The sequence below is a fragment of the Erinaceus europaeus genome, chromosome 8, assembly GCF_950295315.1.
Source record: "Erinaceus europaeus chromosome 8, mEriEur2.1, whole genome shotgun sequence".
NCBI classification, from domain to species: Eukaryota; Metazoa; Chordata; class Mammalia; order Eulipotyphla; family Erinaceidae; genus Erinaceus; species Erinaceus europaeus.
Window position 1 is genome coordinate 19,718,254 of NC_080169.1, and position 22,707 is coordinate 19,740,960.

At 37.1% G+C, this 22,707-nt stretch overlaps 1 protein-coding gene and 1 pseudogene across 1 annotated transcript in view; both read left to right on the forward strand.

Annotated features, from left to right (window-relative positions):
• The window catches only part of VPS13B (vacuolar protein sorting 13 homolog B), a 634,327-nt gene that overhangs the window by 210,139 nt on the left and 401,481 nt on the right, over positions 1-22,707 (forward strand). The window contains exon 20 of the mRNA XM_060195774.1: positions 13,041-13,188. Coding sequence (XP_060051757.1) covers positions 13,041-13,188 — 148 coding nt within the window. The remainder of the gene's footprint in view (positions 1-13,040; positions 13,189-22,707) is intronic.
• LOC132539822 (platelet-activating factor acetylhydrolase IB subunit beta-like) lies at positions 6,302-8,879 on the forward strand (annotated as a pseudogene).

Genomic DNA, 22,707 nt, shown 5'->3' on the forward strand with positions numbered 1-22,707 from the left:
AGGTAGTCTTATTTTACTGTTCCTGGCCTACTTTTCTATTTCTAAATAATAGTTTTATTTAACTGTTAAATGTAAATACTCGTAATCCAACTTATTCAGAGTAATAAATGATATATTTTTATTTTATTAATGACTTAATATTGATTTACAAAATTATAAGATAATGGGGGGGGGCATGACATAATTACACACAATTCCCATCACCACAGATCATTGGAAGCAACAATAATTTTCCCAAGGTTATAGTTATGGGTTGACTCCTTTTTCATCACTGACTACTTTTATATATATTTGCCCCCACCCCCATGTTCCTCTTCCTTTGTTAGTCAAACCTATACCTATTACTACTTCTGAATGTCCTTCCTCTTTTCCTCTTTTCGCTCTCTGGGTCCTAGTGGAGTTGGAGTTCTGAGCCATCTGGTCATCTTCACCTGTCATGTCTACTTCTCTGGGAGTAAGGACCAAAGTTCTTTTTGTGGTACAGTAGATAGGAGTTCTGGCTTGTGTAGTTGCTTCTCCATTGGATATGGGTGTTGACAAGATAGTCCATACCTCCAGCCTGTTCTTACCTTTCCCTGGTGGGGTAGGGCTCTGGAGAGGTGAGGTTTTGGGACACATTGCTACAGTCATCTGGCCTCAGAAGTCAGGATGGAATCATGATTGTATTTGCAAGTTGGTAGCGGAAAGGCAGTAAGATATAAAGCAGGAGAAAATGATTATTGAACAGGAACTATAAAGTAGGAATAGGGCAGATGAGAATAGGGGTCATAGGGTGGAAAGAAGCTAGGAAATCTATTTTATGTATGTTCCTAGGGGCCCTTTGGTTGGTATATTTTTTTTTTGCTTCTTGGCCAAATATCTACAGTGTTTCTTCTAGAGATTATGAAGGGGTGACAATAATGCTGATGCTGTCAAAAGAGAGTAGGATATAGAAGTTGAAAACTGAGAACAAAAGGAAAACATAAAGCAGAACTTGGACTGGATTTGATGTATTTTTCACCAAAGTACAGGACTCTGGGGTGGCACAGTAGCAGTGTTCAGGTCCTGGAACATGATGGCAGAGGAGGATGTAAGTGCAGGCTTAGAGTATTATGTGGAAAACTAAAAATTGTTACACACGTACCAACTGCTGTATATTACTGTTGACTGTAAACCTCTAATCGCAACAAAGTGAAAAAGAAGAAACGATGAAGAAGTAAGTAGGAGGTATGTCTACAGATTGTGTAGTTAGTTGAGCATATTCCAGTTTTATGAATGATGTCCAAGAATGCAAAAAGACTATAATGATATGTGGGGCCAAGATGGCTGAATATAGAGAGAATGCCAATGTTTCCTTCCTGGCAACAACAGAAAAACCACAATAATATGAAAAAGGCTATATAGAAACAGACTTTCTTTTTTTTTTTTTCATTTTTTTTTAATTTAAGAAAGGAGACATTAACAAAACCATAGAATAAGAGGGATACAATTCCGCACAATTCCCATAACCCGATCTCCACATCCCACCCCCTCTCCTGATAGATAGCCTTCCCATTCAGACTTTCTATAACAAGAAACAAAGCTCAACATTTAGGGGAAGACACTGCAGGGTGTCTTCTCCCAAGAAGAACAAAGCCCATAACAATAAACTACAATTACAAGAGGCCAATAAGGTACAGAACCGCAATATACTGAGCTAGTAAGACAAACTATACTGAAATCACGGCCTCCTAATTCTATTCCTGTAACGCAACGACATGAAATAGATTAAGTAGGTAAGCAGAACTTGGACTGGAGTTGGTGAACTGCACCAAAGTAAAAGACTGTGGCGGGAGTCGGGCTGTAGCGCAGCGGGTTAAGCGCAGGTGGCGCCAAGCACAAGGACCGGCATAAGGATCCCGGTTCGAACCCCGGCTCCCCACCTGCAGGGGAGTCGCTTCACAGGTGGTGAAGCAGGTCTGCAGGTGTCTATCTTTCTCTCCTCCTCTCTGTCTTCCCCTCCTCTCTCCATTTCTCTCTGTCCTATCCAACAACGACGACAACAATAATAACTACAACAATAAAACAACAAGGGCAACAAAAGGGAATAAATAAATAAAATAAATATTAAAAAAAAAAAAAAGACTGTGGCATGGGAAGAAGGATTCAGGCCCTGGAACATGATGGCAAAGAAAGACCAAGTGGGAGTTGTATTGTTATGTTGTAATGTTATACATGCTCAAACTATTGTATTTTAATTTTGTCTGTAAACCATTAATCCCCCAATAAAGAAATTAAAAAAAAACATAGGAACTAAAATAGGAAAAGGAAGTTATGGCCACATACCTCTGGAATGGTTTTAGTAGAACCATATTGGAATTAGGTTTCAATAGTAATAGACCCAAGGCGTTGATTTAAATGGTATCTCTCCCTGATTAACTGCCTGCTAGATACTGTTCTTTATACCTATAGCTCTATTGGTAGTCAAAACTGGAAACTGAATGCTTTGGTGGAGTAAGTGGGGTATTTGTCCTTGCAGCTCTGCTGACATTGAGGTACCTTGCCAGACATCTGGGAAATCCATATTGAAATTCATTTTCCATGATAGTAAACCCTCAAGAAGATTCCCGGGGCCAGGCAGTGGCACACTTGGTTAAGTGCACACACTACAGTGCGCAAGAACCTGGGTTCAAGCCCTGGGTCCCCACCTGCAGGGGGAAAGCTTCATGAGTGGTGAAGTAGGGCTGCAGTTGTCTCTCTATATCTCTCCATCTCTATCTTCTCTTCCCCTCAATTTCTCTCTGTCTCTATCCAATAATAAAGTTTAAAAAAAAAAAGATTCCCAGCTCACAGCTTGAGATAACTTGTGCCATATCAGACACACAGCTTGTCACTACATAGATTGTGGCCACAACAAGTAGCAGATTTAAGTCCCTATCCATGGCAACTAAGGTCTAGAACATCAAGAGTAGTGAGAAGTCAAAGGAAAGTAACTGCAATGTTGATTCTCAGTGGAGCTTTGTAAATCTCCAAAAGAGGACTTCAAAAATAGCCTGATGATGTCCAATAAAAAAAAAAAAATTTAACAAAGTCAAAGTAAGTATGAGAGAATGGTCATAACAGAATCAGAGAGATTTAAAGAATACAGTGGCTGACCGAAAGTATATTTATTACAGAAATCCACTAGCAGAAAGAAGCCAAAGATTGATGTGATGATTCAGATCAGGAAATCCATTATGAACACCCAGTAAAAGAAAATAACAAAAAAATAATGAGGATAATTTATAAGAGTATGGGAAAACATCAAAAGGAACAATATTCATGTCATAAGGGTACCACAGGAGAAGAGAGAAATTTTCATTTACAAAATTACGGGGGAGGGGGGTCACGTAGTGGTGCACCTGGTTAGGCACACACATTACAGTATGCAAGGATCTGGGTTGGAGCCCTCCTGCCCCTACCTGAAAGGGTAAGCTTCTTGAGTGGTAAAACAGGGCTGCAGGTTTCTCTCTGTCTCCCTCTCATCTCTCTTTCCCCTCTCAATTTATCTCTGTCTCTATCCTATAATAAATAAGTAAATAGAAATCTTAAAAAGTTTAAAAAAAAGAAATATTATAGAGGACCAGGGATTATGCAAAAGTGGCACACTGGCCTTGCATACGTGAGGCCCCAGATCTACAAGTGAAATCCTTTTACCATCTTATGCCAGAGCTGAGTTATGCACTGCTCTCTCTTTCTCTATTCCTCATTAAAATAAAAAAGTACATTCAAGAATTTTCTAAAACCAAGAAAGGAGGCAAATTCTCACATGTAGGAATCTCTAATTTCAAGTGAAATAAGTACAAATGTAAGCACACCAAGTTATATAATTAAAATGGTAAAAATAAAAAATAAAATGATCCTTTTAAATACAGCAAGATGAAGAGAAGAATCATCTATAAAGAACCCCCACAGGACTATCAATTGATTGCTCAACTGAAACTCTAAAGATCAGAAAAGAATGGCAATCAGAATTTTAAATAGAAAAGATCTCCACATGAGAATACTCTAGCTACATTATAACAAAGGATTAAAGGCATGAGAAAGAAATTTCCAGAAAAAGATCAGTTTAGGAATTCATTGTCACTAAGCTTGTCCTGCAAGAAATACTGAAGGGACATACGTAAAAGGAAAGTCTAGATTATTTTTGCCCATATGGGGTAGATAAAGAAGCACAAAGCAAGGAAAGCATAAAGTCTCAAATAAAGATAAAATTTTGGACTCAGACTACTTAACTGAGGTTAGTAAGGACAATTAGAAGAAGGATTGGGTTGCAAGAATGGAGGGAGTCCAGTGAAATTTTGTGGAAATATATTGACACATGGGTGGGAGTGTATTGTGTTAACATATTTTGAAGAGGTATGAAATTGTTCTTATAAACCATTTATCATCTTGTAAACCAAGATTACATCAAAAAAAAAAATAGTCTTGCCTAGGACAGCATTTATTGAGTCATTCTTTCCTTTCCTCCCCTCCTTCCCTTCCCTTCCCTTCCCTTCCCTTCCCTTCCCTTCCCTTCCCTTCCTTTCTTCTTTTTTTTTAATTTTTAACTTTTAAAAAATTTTTTATATTTATTTTATTTATTTATTCCCTTTTGTTGCCCTTGTTGTTTTATTGTTGTAGTTATTATTGTTGTTGTTGTTGTTGGATAGGACAGAGAGAAATGGAGAGAGATGGGGAAGACAGAGAGGAGGAGAGAAAGATAGACACTGCAGACCTGCTTCACAGCCTGTGAAGCGACTCCCCTGCAGGTGGGGAGCTGGGGTTCGAACCGGGATCCTTATGCCAGTCCTTGTGCTTTGCGCCACCTGCGCTTAACCCACTGCACTACAGCCCGACTCCCCCTTTCTTCTTCTATATTCTCCCCTCTGTCTCTACACTTGCACAATGGAGACAAGTGAAGAACTAAAGAGACCTTAACAGAGGCAGAGATGCGAGCACTAGTAGAATGAACTCTGATTTTTTAAACTAGTGATTTAGTATTGATTTACAAAATTATAAGATAACAGGTATATAATCCTACACTGTTCCCATCACCAGAATTTCTGTATCCCCTTTCCCTCCATTGGAAACTACAGTATTTCTCCCAAACTTCACACACACACTTGCCCCTTTTTTCTATGGTCCTGCTTTCTCTTCCTTTCTCAGTCACACATGTATTATTACTGCTGAGTGTCCTTCCTTTTTTTTTTTTTTTTTTTTTTAAATTATCAATGTTTTAATACTGATCAACAAGATTGTGGGATAAGAGGAATACAACTCCATACATTTCCCACCATCAGAGTTCTGTATCCCATCCCCTTCATTGGAAGCTTCCTTGTTCACTATCCCTCTGGGAGTATGAACCAAAGATCTTTATGGGGTGCAGTAGGTAGGAAGGAGGTCTGGCTTCTGTAATTGCTTCTCTTCTGGACATGAGCATTTGTAGGTTAATCCATACCTCCAGCCTGTTTCTGTCTTTCCCTAGTGGGATAGGGCTCTGGAGGAGGGATGTTCCAGAGCACATTGGTGAGGTTGTCTGCTCAAGGAATTCAGGATGACCCGATTTTTTTTAACATCCCCTGTTTGCTGGATAGATTTACTGGGTGTTTGTTTAGTTTGTATAGTTGAAACCATGTTCATATATGATTTCACCACTCTGGGCTTCTTTTTCATTCAGATAGAGAGGGAAAGATACGGTGGTACCAGTGCTTTTTCTTGTGCCATATTACTTCCCATGTAGTGCTGGAGTTGGCCTTATGTTGCACACATGGCAGGGTGCATGCCCTCTGCAGTAAGCTACTCTCTGTTCTGGTTGGATCCACTTGTGAAGAATAATTTTTCCTATGTAGAAGTCACCTAGAGACATACTTAATTATATATCCAGCGTATACAAGGCTTTAAATGTTCCCAATGTGGAACAAAACATTGTTTCAAAATAATATTGTCCCAGTGACAAGTAAATGAACTAAATAGTGCTATAGCAGATCTTCATTCGGGTGACTATGAAAAGGTATATTCAGGTCTTTTTTAAAGGAAACTGAATTAGATATAAATGAAGAGTTAAATAAGAAGTATGTATATATTTTGGAAATAAAGCATTTCAGTCACTTTATTATATCAATCAATTATATCATTTACTTGATTATATCAATAGGAGATTAAAGGAAGCAAAATAATTTGAGTAAACCTGTTGGTTATAAATGAGACCCAAAGGAATCAATTCTCCATCCACCAAAAAAATATGTTTATATGGTCGTAGGAGTCTAGTTATTGGATTCATTTCTTCTGTTCAGTGTTAAGGCTTTAGATTCAAAGGCTGGTAAAGTCAGTCTGTGAGATTATGAGATGAGAGGCTTTTTTTTTTTTTTTTAAAGTAAGGACCTCTTTATGAGGATGATTTTTGCAGGATATTTTATTTAACCGTAGTAGAAAACTTCTGGCTTCTAGTTCTGCATATATGACTATTGAGCTATGGAATTTTCCTAGCTTTGAATGCATCAGAGCTATGCAAGGATGTCACAGTGCTTCTCCAGTAACCATTATGCCCAATTCAGATAATGTAGTGCCTGCTTTTAGGGATAGAAACATAAAAGTGTGGGAAGTACCAGCTGGCTACTGTGTGAAAACATTCACAACACAGAGGATGAAGTCATATGGCATACTCAAACCGGAGAGGCACTCTAACTGCCAGCTATTCCAGTGAGCTGACTGTTCATACACATGTGGCTTATACACAACAAAGAAATGTATGACCGAGCCTTGAGAACACAAACGTGCTAAAATACATTTTCTGGGCCCCAAAAAGCTCATATTCTTCCATCTCAAAAGTAACAGGATTTGAGACTACAAAAAGTGACAATTCTGAGCTGTTCTTACTATATGAGCCTAGAGATATGATGATTAAGACACAGGATGTCAGTCAGTACTGGCATGCTCCCTATGACCCTGTGAGTCATCATAACTAGCTACATGGAGTTCTGTTCCATCCTGGGGGAAAATTTACTTTGAGTTGTGCTGATGACAAGAATCTAGGTGTATGGGATTACAAGAACAAACAGTGAAGACTCTTGGTGCACATGGACATTGTGTCACCTTCTTGGATTGCCACAGGACAGCCCCATATGTGGTTACTGGCAGCGTAGCTCAAACAGTAAATGCCTGTGTGTTAATGATTCTCCTTGTCCACTCCTCCCTGTTTTCCTCTGGCTGCACTTTGGTGATGCCATGGTTACCCCATTTAAATAAATATTGTCCTTTCATGTAAATTTTTAAATAAAGAAATGTCTAAGGGGTTACTGCATTACTAACTCTTAGAGCACTAGTGGATTTCTAGTTTACTTGTACAGATGGGGAAACTTAAATAAGTTAAAATATGCCAAACATTTCTCATCTAGCTCAATAATAACTTCTTATTGACTCTTGTGTAAACATTATCAGTTTGATTAGTTACTTAATATGAAAGCCAGACATATACATTGTGGTGTTGCCTATAATAACTTTTTTTTAAAATTTTCAACTTTTACTTGGCCCAAGAAGCAACTTGGAAAATACTTTCTTCTTGCTCTCTACGTCACATCTTTATTGATTCTAGTACACAGTTAGATAATTCACATGTTCTCAGTGAAATATTGATGATCCAAATAATACATATTTAAGTTGGGTGAGGTTTAAACTTATAAAAGTTTGGTTGCTGTGGCGATGAGAGGCTAACATGAGACCCCACTGTAGCCTGACCAACTCCTGCAGATTCTCCATCTGATGCAGCTGTGGCGCCATTATCTGCTGTTTCCCAGGCTGCAATTTCCTCCTCAATTTGTGGCCAGAACCCAACATTTGATGATTGTTTTCCACCCAGTTCAGCATGATCTTTGATGGTATAGCAACCCCCCCCCCTTTTATTTTGCCAAGAATCTGACAGGATTGTATTGGGCGTCATCAACAGGAACTTCAGACTTTATTTCAGTGACTAAAGATGAAACAGCTGCTTTATTGTCCAGCTCAGCACTCATGCATCAGTATAGGATTATAATGTTTTCCAGCTTTCTCTAACTATAGATGTTTTATAAACTTTCTAAATATGTCATGATATTAGATGAAATATTTTGTTACCCGAAATATAGACATTTTCAGCAATTTTCTTAAAATAGAAACTGTTCATATGAATATATAATCAGTTTATAAAAAGCATTTCCCTAAAATATCATCTTGTAAATTTTAATTTCTAGTAATCATAATTTTCTTTTAAAAATTTTATTGAGTCTCAGTCACAAATGGGCTCTAAGAAAGCAAAGGAGAATACAGGGTGAATCTTCAATGGATCATAGTCTATCACTGCATAGTCAGAAGGGGAAAGAGAAGATTATGAAGGGGCTTGGCTAAGTCGCTATGGTGGAATAAAATGATGGTTTGGTTGAAGGTGAAATGTACTGGTACCTATCTTGGAGAAAAGTGCAAATGTGTCCTGTGACAACAGAATTGCAGAAATCAATTATTTCCTTAATAAAGGGATATTGAAATTGAAAAAGATCAAATCCTGAAAATTAATATTTCCTCAGTAAGAGGTTATCATAATTGAAAATAAATTACCGAGGTATGTTTTTAACACATAACCCATTTCAGTTCCATCTATTGTAACAAAAGCAGATTTCATCTTATAGCTGAGTAATATTCTATTTTGCATATGCATTACAACCTTTTTATCCACTTACCTGTATTTGGGAACATGGGTTATTTCCATATTTTGGTTGTTGTAAATAGAGCCAGAATAAACAATAAGCACACTAAGCACAATGCTTGTATCTTTTTTGAGTAAGTGCTTTTGTGTCCTTTAGATAAATACATCGGAGTGGACGGATGGGTCATATTGTAAAGATATGTTTTTAACAGTTTTAAACCACTAAAAGCATTAAAATAGATGTTTTTAAAGTATTTTTATTTTGTATTAGAGACAGAAATTCTTACTTCTCGGCTTTGTCTTAGGGAAACTCACTCATGAAAGTCTTGGATTTGTCTCTTAAGCTATCTTCTTGCCTTTCTTTTAGGTTTGTGTCTGGGTATTTTATTTTTTTAGAAGCCACTATACTTTTCCATAGGAGTTGGACCAATTTGCATTCCCACCAACAGTGTAGAGAATCCCTTATCTCTTCACGCTCTTGACAGCCCTTTTGTTTCTGAGTTTTTGATGTTAGCCGCTACCAAAGGCATTAAGCAATATCTCCTTGTTTTGTTTATACATTTCTGTAACGAACTTTCCTTTTTTTAAAAAAATACACTAATTGGTCATTGTTATGCTTTCTTGTGTTTGCCTAGTTCTATTCTCCATTATTTGTTTTTGGAGTTTTGTGAGATTTTTTTTTTTTTTTTTTTTTAATTTATTTAAATTTTTAATTTAAGAAAGGATTAGTGAACAAAGGCATAAGGTAGGAGGGGTACAACTCCACACAATTCCCACCACCCAATCCCCATAACCCACCCTCTCCCATGATAGCCTTCCCATTCTCTAGCCCTCTGGGAGCATGGACCCAGGGTCGTTGAGGGTTGCAGAAGGTAGAAGGTCTGGCTTCTGTAATTGCTTCCCTGCTGAACATGGGTGTTGACTGGTCGGTCCATACTCCCAGTCTGCCTCTCTCTTTCCCTAGTCAGGTGTGTCTCTGGGGAAGCTGAGCTCCAGGACACATTGGTGGGGTCCTCAATCCAGGGAAGCCTAGCCAGCATCCTGGTGGCATCTGGAACCTGGTGATTGAAAAGAGAGTTAACATACAAAGCCAATCAATTTGTTGAGCAAACATGGATCCCAAGATTGGAATAGTGGAGAGGAAGTGTTGGGGAGGTACTCACTGCAAACTCTAGTGTAATGCTGCTTTCAGGTATATATTTTGCAGTAGTTTATGGATACGTGTGCACATACGCTCTCTCTCACAGAAACTGGTATATGTCTAGGTTATGGGACTTTGTTAGAAAGTGAACTACCTGAGATGAAATTAGAGTGTACTATAAAAGGAAAGGTCTCACCCGAGTAATGAAGCTGAAGGGTTGTCACTCCACACGTGAAGTCTCTGGATACACTCTGAGGTGAAGCATGTTGAGATGGCAATCGTTGCTTTGGTTAGGTTGTGATCGGCGGATGCAATATTATTTGGTATGGAATGGGAGAAGCATACGGGAAAGTGAGCCCTATCCAAGGGTGCCAGGACTGGGGGAAGTAGGGGCTCTATAGTGAAGATGTGAGGTTCCTGCTGTCTTAGGGTTCAAAAAGACAATCAATAGTTAATATTACCCACACATTATTTGTTAATTGGGTTAACTTTGAAAAGTCCCTTTGTTATGGTTTGCTGTACAGTACCCAGTATCTTGTATATAGCTGTGCTATTGGAAGCTTCTAATCTACTTGGTCTAGGCTTTTGAGAGAGTCCGCATATCAAATACGTAGCCTATCTATTAAAAAGATTCAGTTTGTCTTTTGAGAACCTTTGAGACATACAATTGATTTCCCCCTCTCATATTAATTAACTACTGATTTATATGACTACATTTTGCTAGGAGTGTACATAAACACCATTCCCATCACCAAAGGACCGTGACCCATCCCTCCCGCCCATTCCCACCCCCCACTGGCCCAGGAAGCTACATGTCTACTCCTCACCACTGGGTTTTTACTTTGGTGCCCTACTTACAATTTGATCAGGTCCTGCTTTTAGTTTCCCTTTCAAATCTTCTAAGTCAGCTTCTGTTGATGAGTGGGATCATCCCATACTCATCTTTAACTTTCTGACTTAGTCCACTTAACATAATTCCTTCTAGCTCTGTCCAAGATGGGTCAGAGAAGGTGAGTTCATTGTTCTTGATAGCTGCATAGTATTCCATTGTGTATATATACCACAGCTTTCTCAGCCATTCATCTGTTGTTGGGCACCTGGGTTGCTTCCAGGTTTTAGCTATTATGAATTGTGCTGCTATGAACATAGGAGTACACACCTCTTTTTGGTTGGGTGTTATGGAGTCCTTGGGGTATAACCCCAGGAGAGGAATTATTGGGTCATATGGAAGGTCCATGTCTAGCCTTCTGAGGGTTTTCCAGACTGCTCTCCACAGAGGCTGTACCAATTTACATTCCCACCAGCAATGTAAAAGGGTTCCTCTGTCCCCACATCCTCTCCAGCATTTGTTGCTGCTGTCCTTTTTGATGTATGCCATTCTTACAGGAGTGAGGTGGTATCTTAGTGTTGTCTTAATTTGCATTTCTCTGACAATCAGTGACCTAGAGCAGTTTTTCATATGTTTGTTAGCCTTTTGGATCTCCTCTGTGGTGAGTGTTTTGTTCATTTCCTCTGCCCATTTTTGGATGGGGTCATTTGCTTTTTTGTGGCTAAGTTTGCTGAGCTCTTTATATATTTTGGTGATTAGTTTCTTGTCTGATGTCTGGCATGTAAAGATCTTCTCCCATTCTGTGAGGGGTCTCTCTGTTTGTTTAATAGTTTCTTTGGATGTGCAGAAGCTTTTCAATTTGATGTAGTCCCATTGGTTTGTTTCTGCTTTGGTCTTCCTTGCAATTGGGTTTGATTCATCGAAGATATCCTTGAGGTGTAGATGGGAAAGTGTTTTACCAATGTTTTCCTCTAAGTATTTGATTGTTTCTGGTCTGACATCTAGGTCTTTGATCCATTTGGAGTTGATTTTTGTTTCTGGTGAGATAAAGTAGTTCAATTTCATTCTTCTGCATGTTTCAACCCAGTTTTCCCAGCACCATTTATTGAAGAGAGCCTCCTTCTTCCATTTAATCCTTTGGGCCCCCTTATCAAAGATTAGATGCCCATAGGTGTTGGGATTTACTTCTGGGCTTTCAATTCTGTTCCACTGGTCTGTGTGCCTATTTTTGTTCCAGTACCATGCTGTTTTGATGATGATGGCTTTATAATATAGTTTAAGGTCTGGGAGTGTGATGCCTCCATTTCTGTTTCTTTTCCTCAAGATGGTTTTGGCAATTCTAGGTGTTTTCAGGTTCCAGATAAATGATTGTAGTGTTTGTTCTATTCTCTTAAAGAAGCTTGGTGGAACTTTGATGGGTATTGCATTAAATTTGTATATGGCTCTGGGGAGAATGTTCATTTTGATGATATTTATTCTTCCAATCCATGAGCATGGGATATCTTTCCATTTCTTGGTATCAGTTTCTATCTCCTTGAGTAGCGACTCATAGTTTTCAGCATACAAGTCTTTCACTTCTTTGGTCAACTTTATTCCTAGGTATTTGATTGATTTTGCTGAAACAGTGAATGGGAGTGATTTCTGGATGTCTTCTTCTTCAGATTTAGTGTTTGCATTTTTTTTTTTAATAATGTGTCATGGATATTAGTCAGATATAAGTTGTATAAATACACTTTTTCATCTAGTCAGATATTTAAATTTTCTGATGATAGTGATAATTTAGAAGCCATTTTGATTTGCCGTACTGTACTTTTTTTTTTTTTTTTTTTTGCCTCGAGGTCTATTGCTAGGAGTCAGTGTCTGTACTATGCATCTACTGCTCCAGTGGCCATTTTTTTCAATATTTATTTATTTATTTGGATAGGACAGAGAGAAATTGAGAGGGGAGGGGGAAGATAGAAAGATAGATACCTGCAGACCTGCTTCACAGCTTATGAAGTGACCCCCCCCCCCCCCCCCCGCAGGTGGGGAGCCAGGTGCTCCAACCTAGATCCTTGCATGGGTCCTTGTGCTTTGTACTGTGTTCACTTAAGCAGGTGTGCCACTGCCTGACCTTTGCCTTACTGTATTACACTTTACATTAAAATTTGTTAAATTTTAATGATTTCCAACTCTTTTTTTCACCCAGAATTGTAATTTAAGATTAAATATTATAATTGTCTCACTTATCAATAGAATGCATGTCTGTATATGAGTTATTGTGTATGAGAGAAAGAAAAAAGTAAAACACCGAGAAATAGCAAGATTGATTAATTCTCACCACCAATTTATGAAAGATTGTCCTTAGTGATGTCATATTTAACTATTATTGCTTATGATATAGAAAATAATCCCGTATTTCATTTTACACTTTACAGCAGCCTGTGGTAACTGTCCCTCTGGTTATACCAACTAGCAGAAGGAAAGAGGATGAAATTTCTGTTGGAAGTGCACCTTTGGCAAAGCAACAATCCTGTCAGGCCTCTGAATATGCCAGCAGCCCTATAAAAACAAAAACAATAACAGGTATGTGTCAGTTGTAAATAGTCTGTGAATTTGCTCTATCTCAAAGCGTACAAGTTATCTGGTTGTATTTGCATGGATGCTGGTCAAAGACAGACAACTTCTAGAATGAATATAAAGGACTTTATTATCTGTAGCTCTAGTAACCAGCTATTTACATTGACTTTTATATTACCTTGATCTTGTGAAAATGACATATATCAAAAATGGCAGAGACAAGTGCTGCCTAAGATGTGGAACAAATAATACTTTTGCACCGTTGGTGGTGACTTTGAGTGAACTCCTGTGGAAAAAAGTATAGAATTTCTTCAAAATATTGAATAAAAAAGATCTGGCAGTTCTACTAGCTATCTATTCAACAAAAGACCAAAACTCTAACCTGGAGATATGTATAGCTATATTCATTTCAGACTATATACACCCATTAACATTTCTAAACAATCTAAGTGGTCAATTGTAGAGGAATGAGTAAGAATTTGTGACACACAAGCACTGGAATATCACTCAGCTATAACATGAGATCTTTTATTTTGCTATAACATGAATGGATCTGGAGGTGATCATGTTAAGCGAAATGAACCAGCAGTTAAAAGATGAATATTGAATGATCTTGCATATATAGGATTTAAGAACAACATGAAATTTCATGTGAAACATTAATAAACCTTTGGTCCAGTTTATCAGATCTGAGAAGACTAAAAAGGGACATAAAGGTGGTTAAAAAGAGAAAAAGTATAGTGCTACAGAGTGGAGAGAGTGTGGTACTTCTATGATGTTTAAGAAATTTTGAGGATATCTTAAATTGTATGCTCTTGTAAAATAGCATTTCCTCCATAAAAACCAAAAGAATAAATATTTAACCCACACATTCTTAACTGAATTAGACTTAAATGTGTGCAAATAGGTTCCTAATTATAATTAGAATTATTATTAATATAGAAGAAATACATTTTTGTGGATTATATGTATATTAGATGTTACTCATTTTAATCATGTATTGCTGCATAAAAGTCCATTCCTTTATGATTAATTTGAGTTTTTCATTTCAATGGAAAATATTAGTGAGTGAACATTAGTGTATAAAATGCAATCAATTTTATTCTGCTAAGGATTAAATGTGGTTTTAAAAGTATTTTACTCCTTAGAAAAGGAATTTTCTAAATGTAGTATAGCTAATAAGGTAGATCTAAAATAAATCAGTTTGAAAATATTTAGATGTAATTGGAGTACTTATTGAAATGTAAATTTATTCAGTTGTTTTTTTTTCCCCTCTTGTACTTTGTATGAAAAAATTTTTACTCTTAAGAAATTTCTTTCATGTTTGTTGGCCTTTTGGAACTCTTCTTTGGTGAACATTCTGTTCATATCCTCTCCCCATTTTTGGATGGAGTCATTTGTTTTTTTATTGCTGAGTTTGGTGAGTTCCTTATATATTTTGGTTATTAGTCTCTTTTCTGATTTATAGCATGTAAAGATAACCCATTCTGTAAAGAGTCACTTTGAGTGGTGATTTCTTTTGCTGTACAGAAGCTTTTTAATTTGATGTAGTCTTGTTGGTTTATTTTTGTTTTAGTTCTCTTTGTAATTTGATTTGTATCATTGAAGATGCCTTTAAGATTTATATGGAAAAGAGTTTTGCCAATATTTTCCTCCTAAGTGTTTGATAGTTTCTGGTCTAACAACCAATTGCTTAACCCATTTGGAATTTATGTTTGTGTTTGGTGAAATATAATGGTTCATTTTCATTCTTCTGCACATTTCAACACATTTTTTTCACACATTTGTGGAATAGAGACTCTCCTGATTTAGTAGTCTGGGCACTTTTGTCAATGATTAGATACCCATAAGTTTGGGGGTTTATTTCTGGGCTCTCAATTGGTCAGTGTGTCCATGTATGTTCTAGTACCAAGCAGTCTTGATTATAATGATCCTTTAATTCAATTTGAGATCTGAGAGTGTGATGCCTCCAGTTCTGTTCTCATGATTTTTTTTTTTGGCAATTCTAGGTCTTTCCTGTTTCCAGATAAACATTTGTAGCTTTCATTCTACAGTCCTAAAAAAATGTTTGGGATCTTGATGGGGACTGCATTAAATTTATATATGGCTCTTGGTAGTATATTCATTTTTAATGATATTAATTCTTCTAACCCATGAACATGGAATATCTTTGTATCTTTTTCTTTGTATCTTTTTCTATTTCCATGAATAATCTTCATTATACAAGTCTTTCACTTCTTTGGTTAGGTTTATTCCTAGATATCTTACTGTTTTTGTTGCTATAGTAAAATGGATTGATTTCTGGATTTCTTCTCCTAACTTAATATTTGAGTGGAGGAATGCTACTGACATTTGTATGTTAATTTTGTAGTTTGACACCTTACTATATTGCCTGATAATTTCCAAGAGCTTCTTGTTGGATTCTTTAGGTTTTTTCTATGTATACATATAATCTGCAAATAGGGATAGTTTGACTTCTTGTCCCATCTGTATCCCTTTAATTCCTTGTTCCTGCCTGATTGCTATGGCAAGAACTTCCAACACTATGATGACTTGAACTGTATCAATTTAATTCATTGTTCTTTGAAAGACATGTTATGATGTTAAATTTACTAGAGGTTTTTGAATATAAAATTATTCGGAAATAAGTAATTCTAGTTTTTATATGACCTGGAATGAATTCAGCAAAAATTCAACTAAATTGTTTTGTGTGCAGCCTCCCCCTACCCCCCCCCCCCCACACCTCTTCAGCAGTGGGAACACGATTATGGTTTCCAGATGAAATTCTGAATGTCATATAGTGATGACATATATTTTCCTGGTTGGCTCAGTATGAGATACAATTTTGCATGCCATGTCACACTGACTTGCAGAATCCAAAAGCCATTATTTCTCCAGGGACTTTTAGGAGTGATATTAAAAAAAGTAGTTTGTATTTTGATGAAAACTTTTAGGTACTATTCTAGCTTCTATGACAAGTTGCTTAAAATTTTATATATAAACCAAAATCCAGAAATTTAAGAATAGTATTACTATAAAAAGTCACTTTTCTTCAAATTGCTTAACTTTATACTTCCAAATAAAATAGTCAAAATAGTGATTAACATACAATAGAGATCGAAAAATCAAGACTATCTGATACAAAAAATATAAGGAAAATTAGGTTTATGTCATATTCACACTCCTGTGTCAAATGGTTTTCACAGAGCATATATTCTTCATATGTAAAGTGGGAATAAGTATAATACCCCTTCAAAATCAACAAGATTTAAGTCTTTTTTATAAAATAAAGACAGGTGAAAGCTCATTAAGATGATAAAAAATGCTTATGATAGTAAAGATGGCAATTTTGGTGTACTTAGTAAGAAAAATTATAAGGTGGAACTTTTTCTATATAGTAATTTCTGTGCTAAATAATAATATTTTAATTTATTTGACAACAACCATCTTAAACTTCCCTCCCTTCCCCTTCCCTCCCCCTCTTGCACCCCCTCTTCCCTTCTCCCTCCCTTCCCTCCTCTCTCTCTTCCCCTCCTTTCCTCTTCCCTTCCCTCCCCTCCCCTCTCCCACCCTTCCCCTTGGGCCCTCTTTCCCCTTTCCTTCTCCTCCCCTCCTGCATCCCCCCCTTTCCCCTCCCCTTCCCTTCCCCCTCCCCTCCCTCTCCCATCCCCCTCACTGCCCCCCCTTCCCTTGTTTTTAAAAAATTATTTACTTTAGTTTTCACATATGAGAGAAATCACCTGGTACTTGTCTTTCACTTCTCATTTCACTAAACAAAATTCACATCCATTTCTTTCCGTTGCCCCAAACTATATTACCTTGTTATTTATTTATTTATTTATTTATTTATTTTGCAGAGTAGTATTCCATTGACTGTCTATTGTATAACTTGTGTAGTCATTTGTTGTTGGATATTTAAATGGCTTCCATACTTTGGCAATTATGCTGTTACTGTGAACATTGGAATGCATGTATCTTTTTGAATTTAGTTTCCATGACCTTTGAATATATATATATATATATATATATATATATATGCATGGGGGTGGTATTGCTTGTACATAAAGTATTTATAATTATTTATTTTGTTATTATTTTAGATAGAAATAGGGAGGAAGAGAGAGAGGCTTAGGCAACAGCAATGGGGGCCAGGCTCAAGTGCACAAGTGAGCTGTTTTGCTTGTCCCATATTGTTTTTCCTGTGGGTGCATAACAGTTTATATTCTCACCAACAATGTTTCTTTTTCTTCGTCTGCTCACCAATGCTGTTATGTTCATGTAGACCATTCTCACAGATGTGAGGTGATATCTCATTGTGATAAATGATGTGGAATATATTTTCATATGTCTGAGATCCCTCTGAATGTCTTCCTTAGAGAACTATCTGTTCAGGTCTTTTAACCACTGTTTGGTTTCATTTATTTATTTATTTTGTTGTTTTGTTTTTACTGGGTTATTTGTTCTCTTATTGTTGAGCTATATTCTTTATAAATCATTTATATTAACGCCTTCTTGGATATAAAATGTGCTAATATCTCCTCAGTTGATAGGCTTCCTTTTTATCCTAATGAAGTTTTCTTTTGATGTGTAGAAGTTTTTTTTTTTAATTTGATGCAGTTCCATTTGTTTATTATTTCTTTAGTTTCCCTTGCCAGTGGGGTTGAGTCTTCAAATATATCGTTGATCTTCAGATCGTGAAGTGCTCCAGTTATTTTTCCCCTTGTGTATTGTATAGTCCATATCTAATATCTAATTTTTAAATTAATTTATTTATAAAATGGAAGTATTGACAAGGCCATAGGATAAGAGGGTTATAGTTCCAAATAATTTCCACCACCAGAACTCTATATCTCATCCCCTCCCTTGAAAGCTTTCCTATTCTTTGTCCCTCTGGGAGTTTGGACCTAGGATCATTATGGAGTGCTGAAGGTGGAAAGTCTGACTTCTGTAATTTCTTCCCTGCAACACATGGGTGTTGACAGGTTGATCCATACTCCCAGCCTGTCTCTCTATTTTCCTAGTGGGGTAGGGATCTGGGGAAGTGGGGCTCCAGGACACCTTGGTGGGGTTTACTGCCCAGGGAAGTCAGGTTAGCATCATGATAGCATCTGGAACCTGGTGCCTGAACTGGAATTAAGGAGTGCTATGAGCTAGGAAAGGCCTTACCAGAATAATGAAACTGAAGAGTTGACATTCCACTCTTGTGACACAGTCTAAAGTGAAACATGCCGAGGTGTGGTACTGTTTGAATTGAGTAGCTTGTGGTCAGCAGATGCACTGTCAGCTGGTATGTATTGGGAGAAGCATGCAGGAAAGTGAGCCCAACCATAGAGGTTTCAGAATTGGGAGAAATATAGATTTTATAGAGAACCGGGATGGTTCCTGCTGTCTTGGGGTTAAAGAAGGCAATGGTTAGTTATAGCTATATCTCAGTTATTTGGCAATTAGGTTCATTTTGCAAATACCATTGTTAGGATTTGCTGTGGCATATAAGACCTCACCATAATTTATGTCCTTTTATACTGTTTACATATATTTGTATCTTATAAAGGAACAACACCAATTTTAGCTTTTAGGAGATTTAACATTTCAAAGAATCAGTTATTATTAGAAATGTATTAATAATTTGAGCCCAGATGCCATACTCCAAACTCAGCCAGATTCTGCTTTGAGCTTCTCTTTCTGTTCTTTTTCAAATTCTGTAATTCTATTAATGAGTGGGGTCATCTCATATTCATCTTTGTCTTTCTGACTTAGCTTACTTAGCATAATTCCTTCTAGCTCCATTCAAGATGGGTCAGAGAAGATGGGCTCATTGTTCTACATAGCTGTGTAGTATTCCATTGTGTGTATATACCACAGCTTTTCTCAGCCATTCATCTGTTGTTGGGCACCTGGTTTGCTTCAAGGTTTTAGATATTATGAATTGTGCTGCTGTGACCATTGATGTACACATATCTTTTTGGCTGGGTGTTATGAAGTCCTTACGCTATATCCCTAGGAGAGAAATTACTAGGTCATATGGGAGGTCTATTTCTAACCTTGTGAGAGTTCTCCAGACTGCTCTCCATAGAGGTTGGACCAATTTACATTCTCACCAACAGTATAGGAGGGTTTCTTTGTCCCCACAACCTCTCCAGCATAATGTATGCCATTCTCACAGGGGTGAGGTGGTATTTTAATGTTGTCTTACTTTGCATTTCTCTGGCAATCAGTGACCTGGAACAATTTTTCATGTTTGTTAGCCTTTTGGATTTCTTCTGTAGTGAATATTCTGTTCATATCCTCTGCCCATTTGTTTGGAAGGGATAATTTGCTTTTTTGTTGCTTAAGTTTGGTGAGTTCTTTATATATTTTGGTTATTAGCCTCTTGTCTGATGTATGGCATGTAAAGATCTCTCCCATTCTGTGAGGGGTCTCTTTGTTTGGGTAATGGTTTCTTTTGCTGTGCAAAAGCTTTTTAATTTGATGTAGTCCCATTGATTTGTTTCTGTTTTAGTCTTCCTTGAAATTGGCTCTGTATCATCAAAGATGTACCTGTCTAACTTAAGACACCTAAAATATTATTTTTTACATTGGTTATAATAGATTGTCATTGATTGTCCCAGTTTGTTCATTTCTCCCCCATTCTTTTATGTCATTGTTCATTTCTGTTGCTGTTATGTTTTGTTGATGTTGTCATTCTTTTCCACTGATCTACCACTCATAAAAGTTTCCATTGACATCATACAGCCATGTGATGGCTAGATACTCTCACCTGGGTGTTCATGCATAAAGTGTGCACTCTACCAGGAGTGCTATCTCTCAGTGTCTATGAGTTACCATTTTCTCTTTATCAGATAAATAGGTAATCAATAAATATAACCTTATATTCTTGCATTGTTTTTAACTCTGTGCTCTGTACTTGGGAAAACTAGAAGTACTGTATGGTACAGTTTCTGTTCTGTTGAACTTTATGCCATAAGAAAAAAAAACATAGCATGCAATATAGTAAGATTCCTAAAATAAGAGAATATTTAGAAAAGGACCTATTCCTGTAGACCTTAGGGGCTGAAAAAGTTCAGTAAAGGTACATTTAGTGTTAAGTGTTAAATAGAATGGCATAAAGATTCTCTAGTGGAATTCATGAAAAATAAAGTTGAACCAATTTTGGAGAGGCAAAGTCAGCATCTCTGGGTCTATGAAAATCAGATAGGACACTTTTGTATTTTATCTAAGATGTTGACATTTTCTAATAGTATTTTGTGTTTGAGAGCAGCTTGTACTGTGACTGTAAATGGCAAAGACCCTTGCAGAAATGTGAATTAACCCTGCTTTTTAATCAGCATTTTTGGGATTGGTAGCTATGGAAACAGAGAACAGTATACAGATATAGATGATTTTTAACATGTAAATTAACTTTAAACATATAAATGGATTTTTATCTTATTCCTTATAACAGAGGAGTTTGTTGAGTATATAGCTTTCTTGTAACACTAAAACTCATAATTGGAATTATGAAGTGTAGCTCATTTTCATTAATTATATACAGTATGATTTAGATCTGAGTAAAAGTACTTAATACTCTTAATTTCTTACTAGTGAGAGTTCTGAGTTCTCAGAATGTCTTATAAGAGTCCCTATAGAATTCAATTTCCCCATTGTGCTAAGTATATAAGTCAATATTTCGACAATTACTGCACTTTTATATTCAGATTATTTTTTCTAAAATAGAAGAATTATGCCACCTAGCTATTACTACTCTGTTACCCATGTATTTCCTTCTTTTTAATGTAAACTCTCCAGAAGTATGACCCCATTTTTACATATCTATGTTTCCCTAAATCCAAGCATAATTATGAACTCAGTAGTATTTTTGAATGGAGACCTTAGCAAGTTTTCCATGGCTCATAGATCCTGGAAGAAGTCATCATTTTCCTTTATCTCATTGTCAAGTGTATTCCAAGTCACACCAGCAGAATGGAATAATAACAGTATAATAAGATCCACAACTGACATCTGTCTGCCCTTATTTCTTCTGTGCTGAAATTCTCTAAATCCTTCTGTGGTCTCCTACAGATTTAAGGAAATGGACAATTGAGCAAATTGTCTTGGGTGTGATCTCTTTTCCACTGTGCTTTGAGCTTATTATTTCTTCCCAGTATTCTTGTCTTCAAGGAGCAGTAAAGAGGACAATTTGCCTAGAACATAGTTTTTGGAGTAAGGGATGGAACAGGAAGTAAAAAAGACTATGAGGAGGCTAGATCCTATTAGAATTTGTAAACTATTGTAAAGACTCTGACTAGTGAAATCTTTTTTTTTTTTAAATTTTTTATTTAAGAAAGGATTAATGAACAAAAACATACGGTAGGAGGGGTACAATTTCACACAATTCCCACCACCCAATCCCCATAACCCACGCCCTCCCCTGATAGCTTTCCCATTCTTTAGCCCTCTGGGAGCATGGACCCAGGGTCGTTGTGAGTGAGTTGCAGAAGGTAGAAGGTCTGGCTTCTGTAATTGTTTCCCCTCTGAACTTGGGCGTTGACTGCTCGGTCCATACCCCCAGTCTGCCTCTCTCTTTCCCTAGTAGGGTGGGTCTCTGGGGAAGCTGAGCTCCAGGACACATTGGTGGGGTCTTCAATCCAGGGAAGCCTGGCCAGCATCCTGATGGCATCTGGAACCTGGTGATTGAAAAGAGAGTTAACATACGAAGCCAAACAATTTGTTGAGCAAGACTAGTGAAATCTTAACAGAATGTTATACTCTTTGAGGGCTTTTTTTTTTTTCCTCCAATGTTATTGATGGGGCTCCATGCCTGTACTATGAATCTGCTGCTCTTGGCAGACATATTTTTCCTATGTTGTTGCTGCTGCTGTTGTTGGATAGGACAGACAGAAATCGAGAGAGGAGAGGAAGACAGAGAGGGAGAGGGAGAGAGAGAGAAATAGACACCTGCAGACCTGCTTGACTGCTTGTGAAGTGCCCCCACCCCTGCAGGTGGGGGTTCAGGGCCTTAAACTGGGAGTAGTCAGTTGGATACATAGTCTCTCTGGAGTTTAGGGAATAAGTTCAGAATATTATTTAGAATTGTCACCATGAAGAGGTGTTATAGAAAATATGATTTTGAGATCATCTAAGAGTTTGTATCAAAAAGAAATATCCCAGGACTGTATCCTTAGACACTGCAGCTTTTATGTCTGGAAGAGATTAGAACCAACAAGAAGTCAAGAAATACCTGAGGAGGGGGGTGGGGGAAGAATAGAGATAATGGTGTCTAGAAAGTAGAAAACATAATTCATGAATGTAGAAATGATCGTGCTTTTCACAGTCTTCTGATAAACCCTGTTAGTCATCCTTACATCAGACCACAAAAATCTCAGGAACTTGGTAGAATACTTGCTATTTCTTTTTCAAGGCGAACCTGCTGTGTTCATAATATGGCAGCACTCCTTCAGGCAGCGATTGGCGTCTTGCATGTACTCATACCTCTGGTCTCTATATGCTTTACCTTCAAGAGAAAGAGAAAGAGAAAGATTAGAGAGA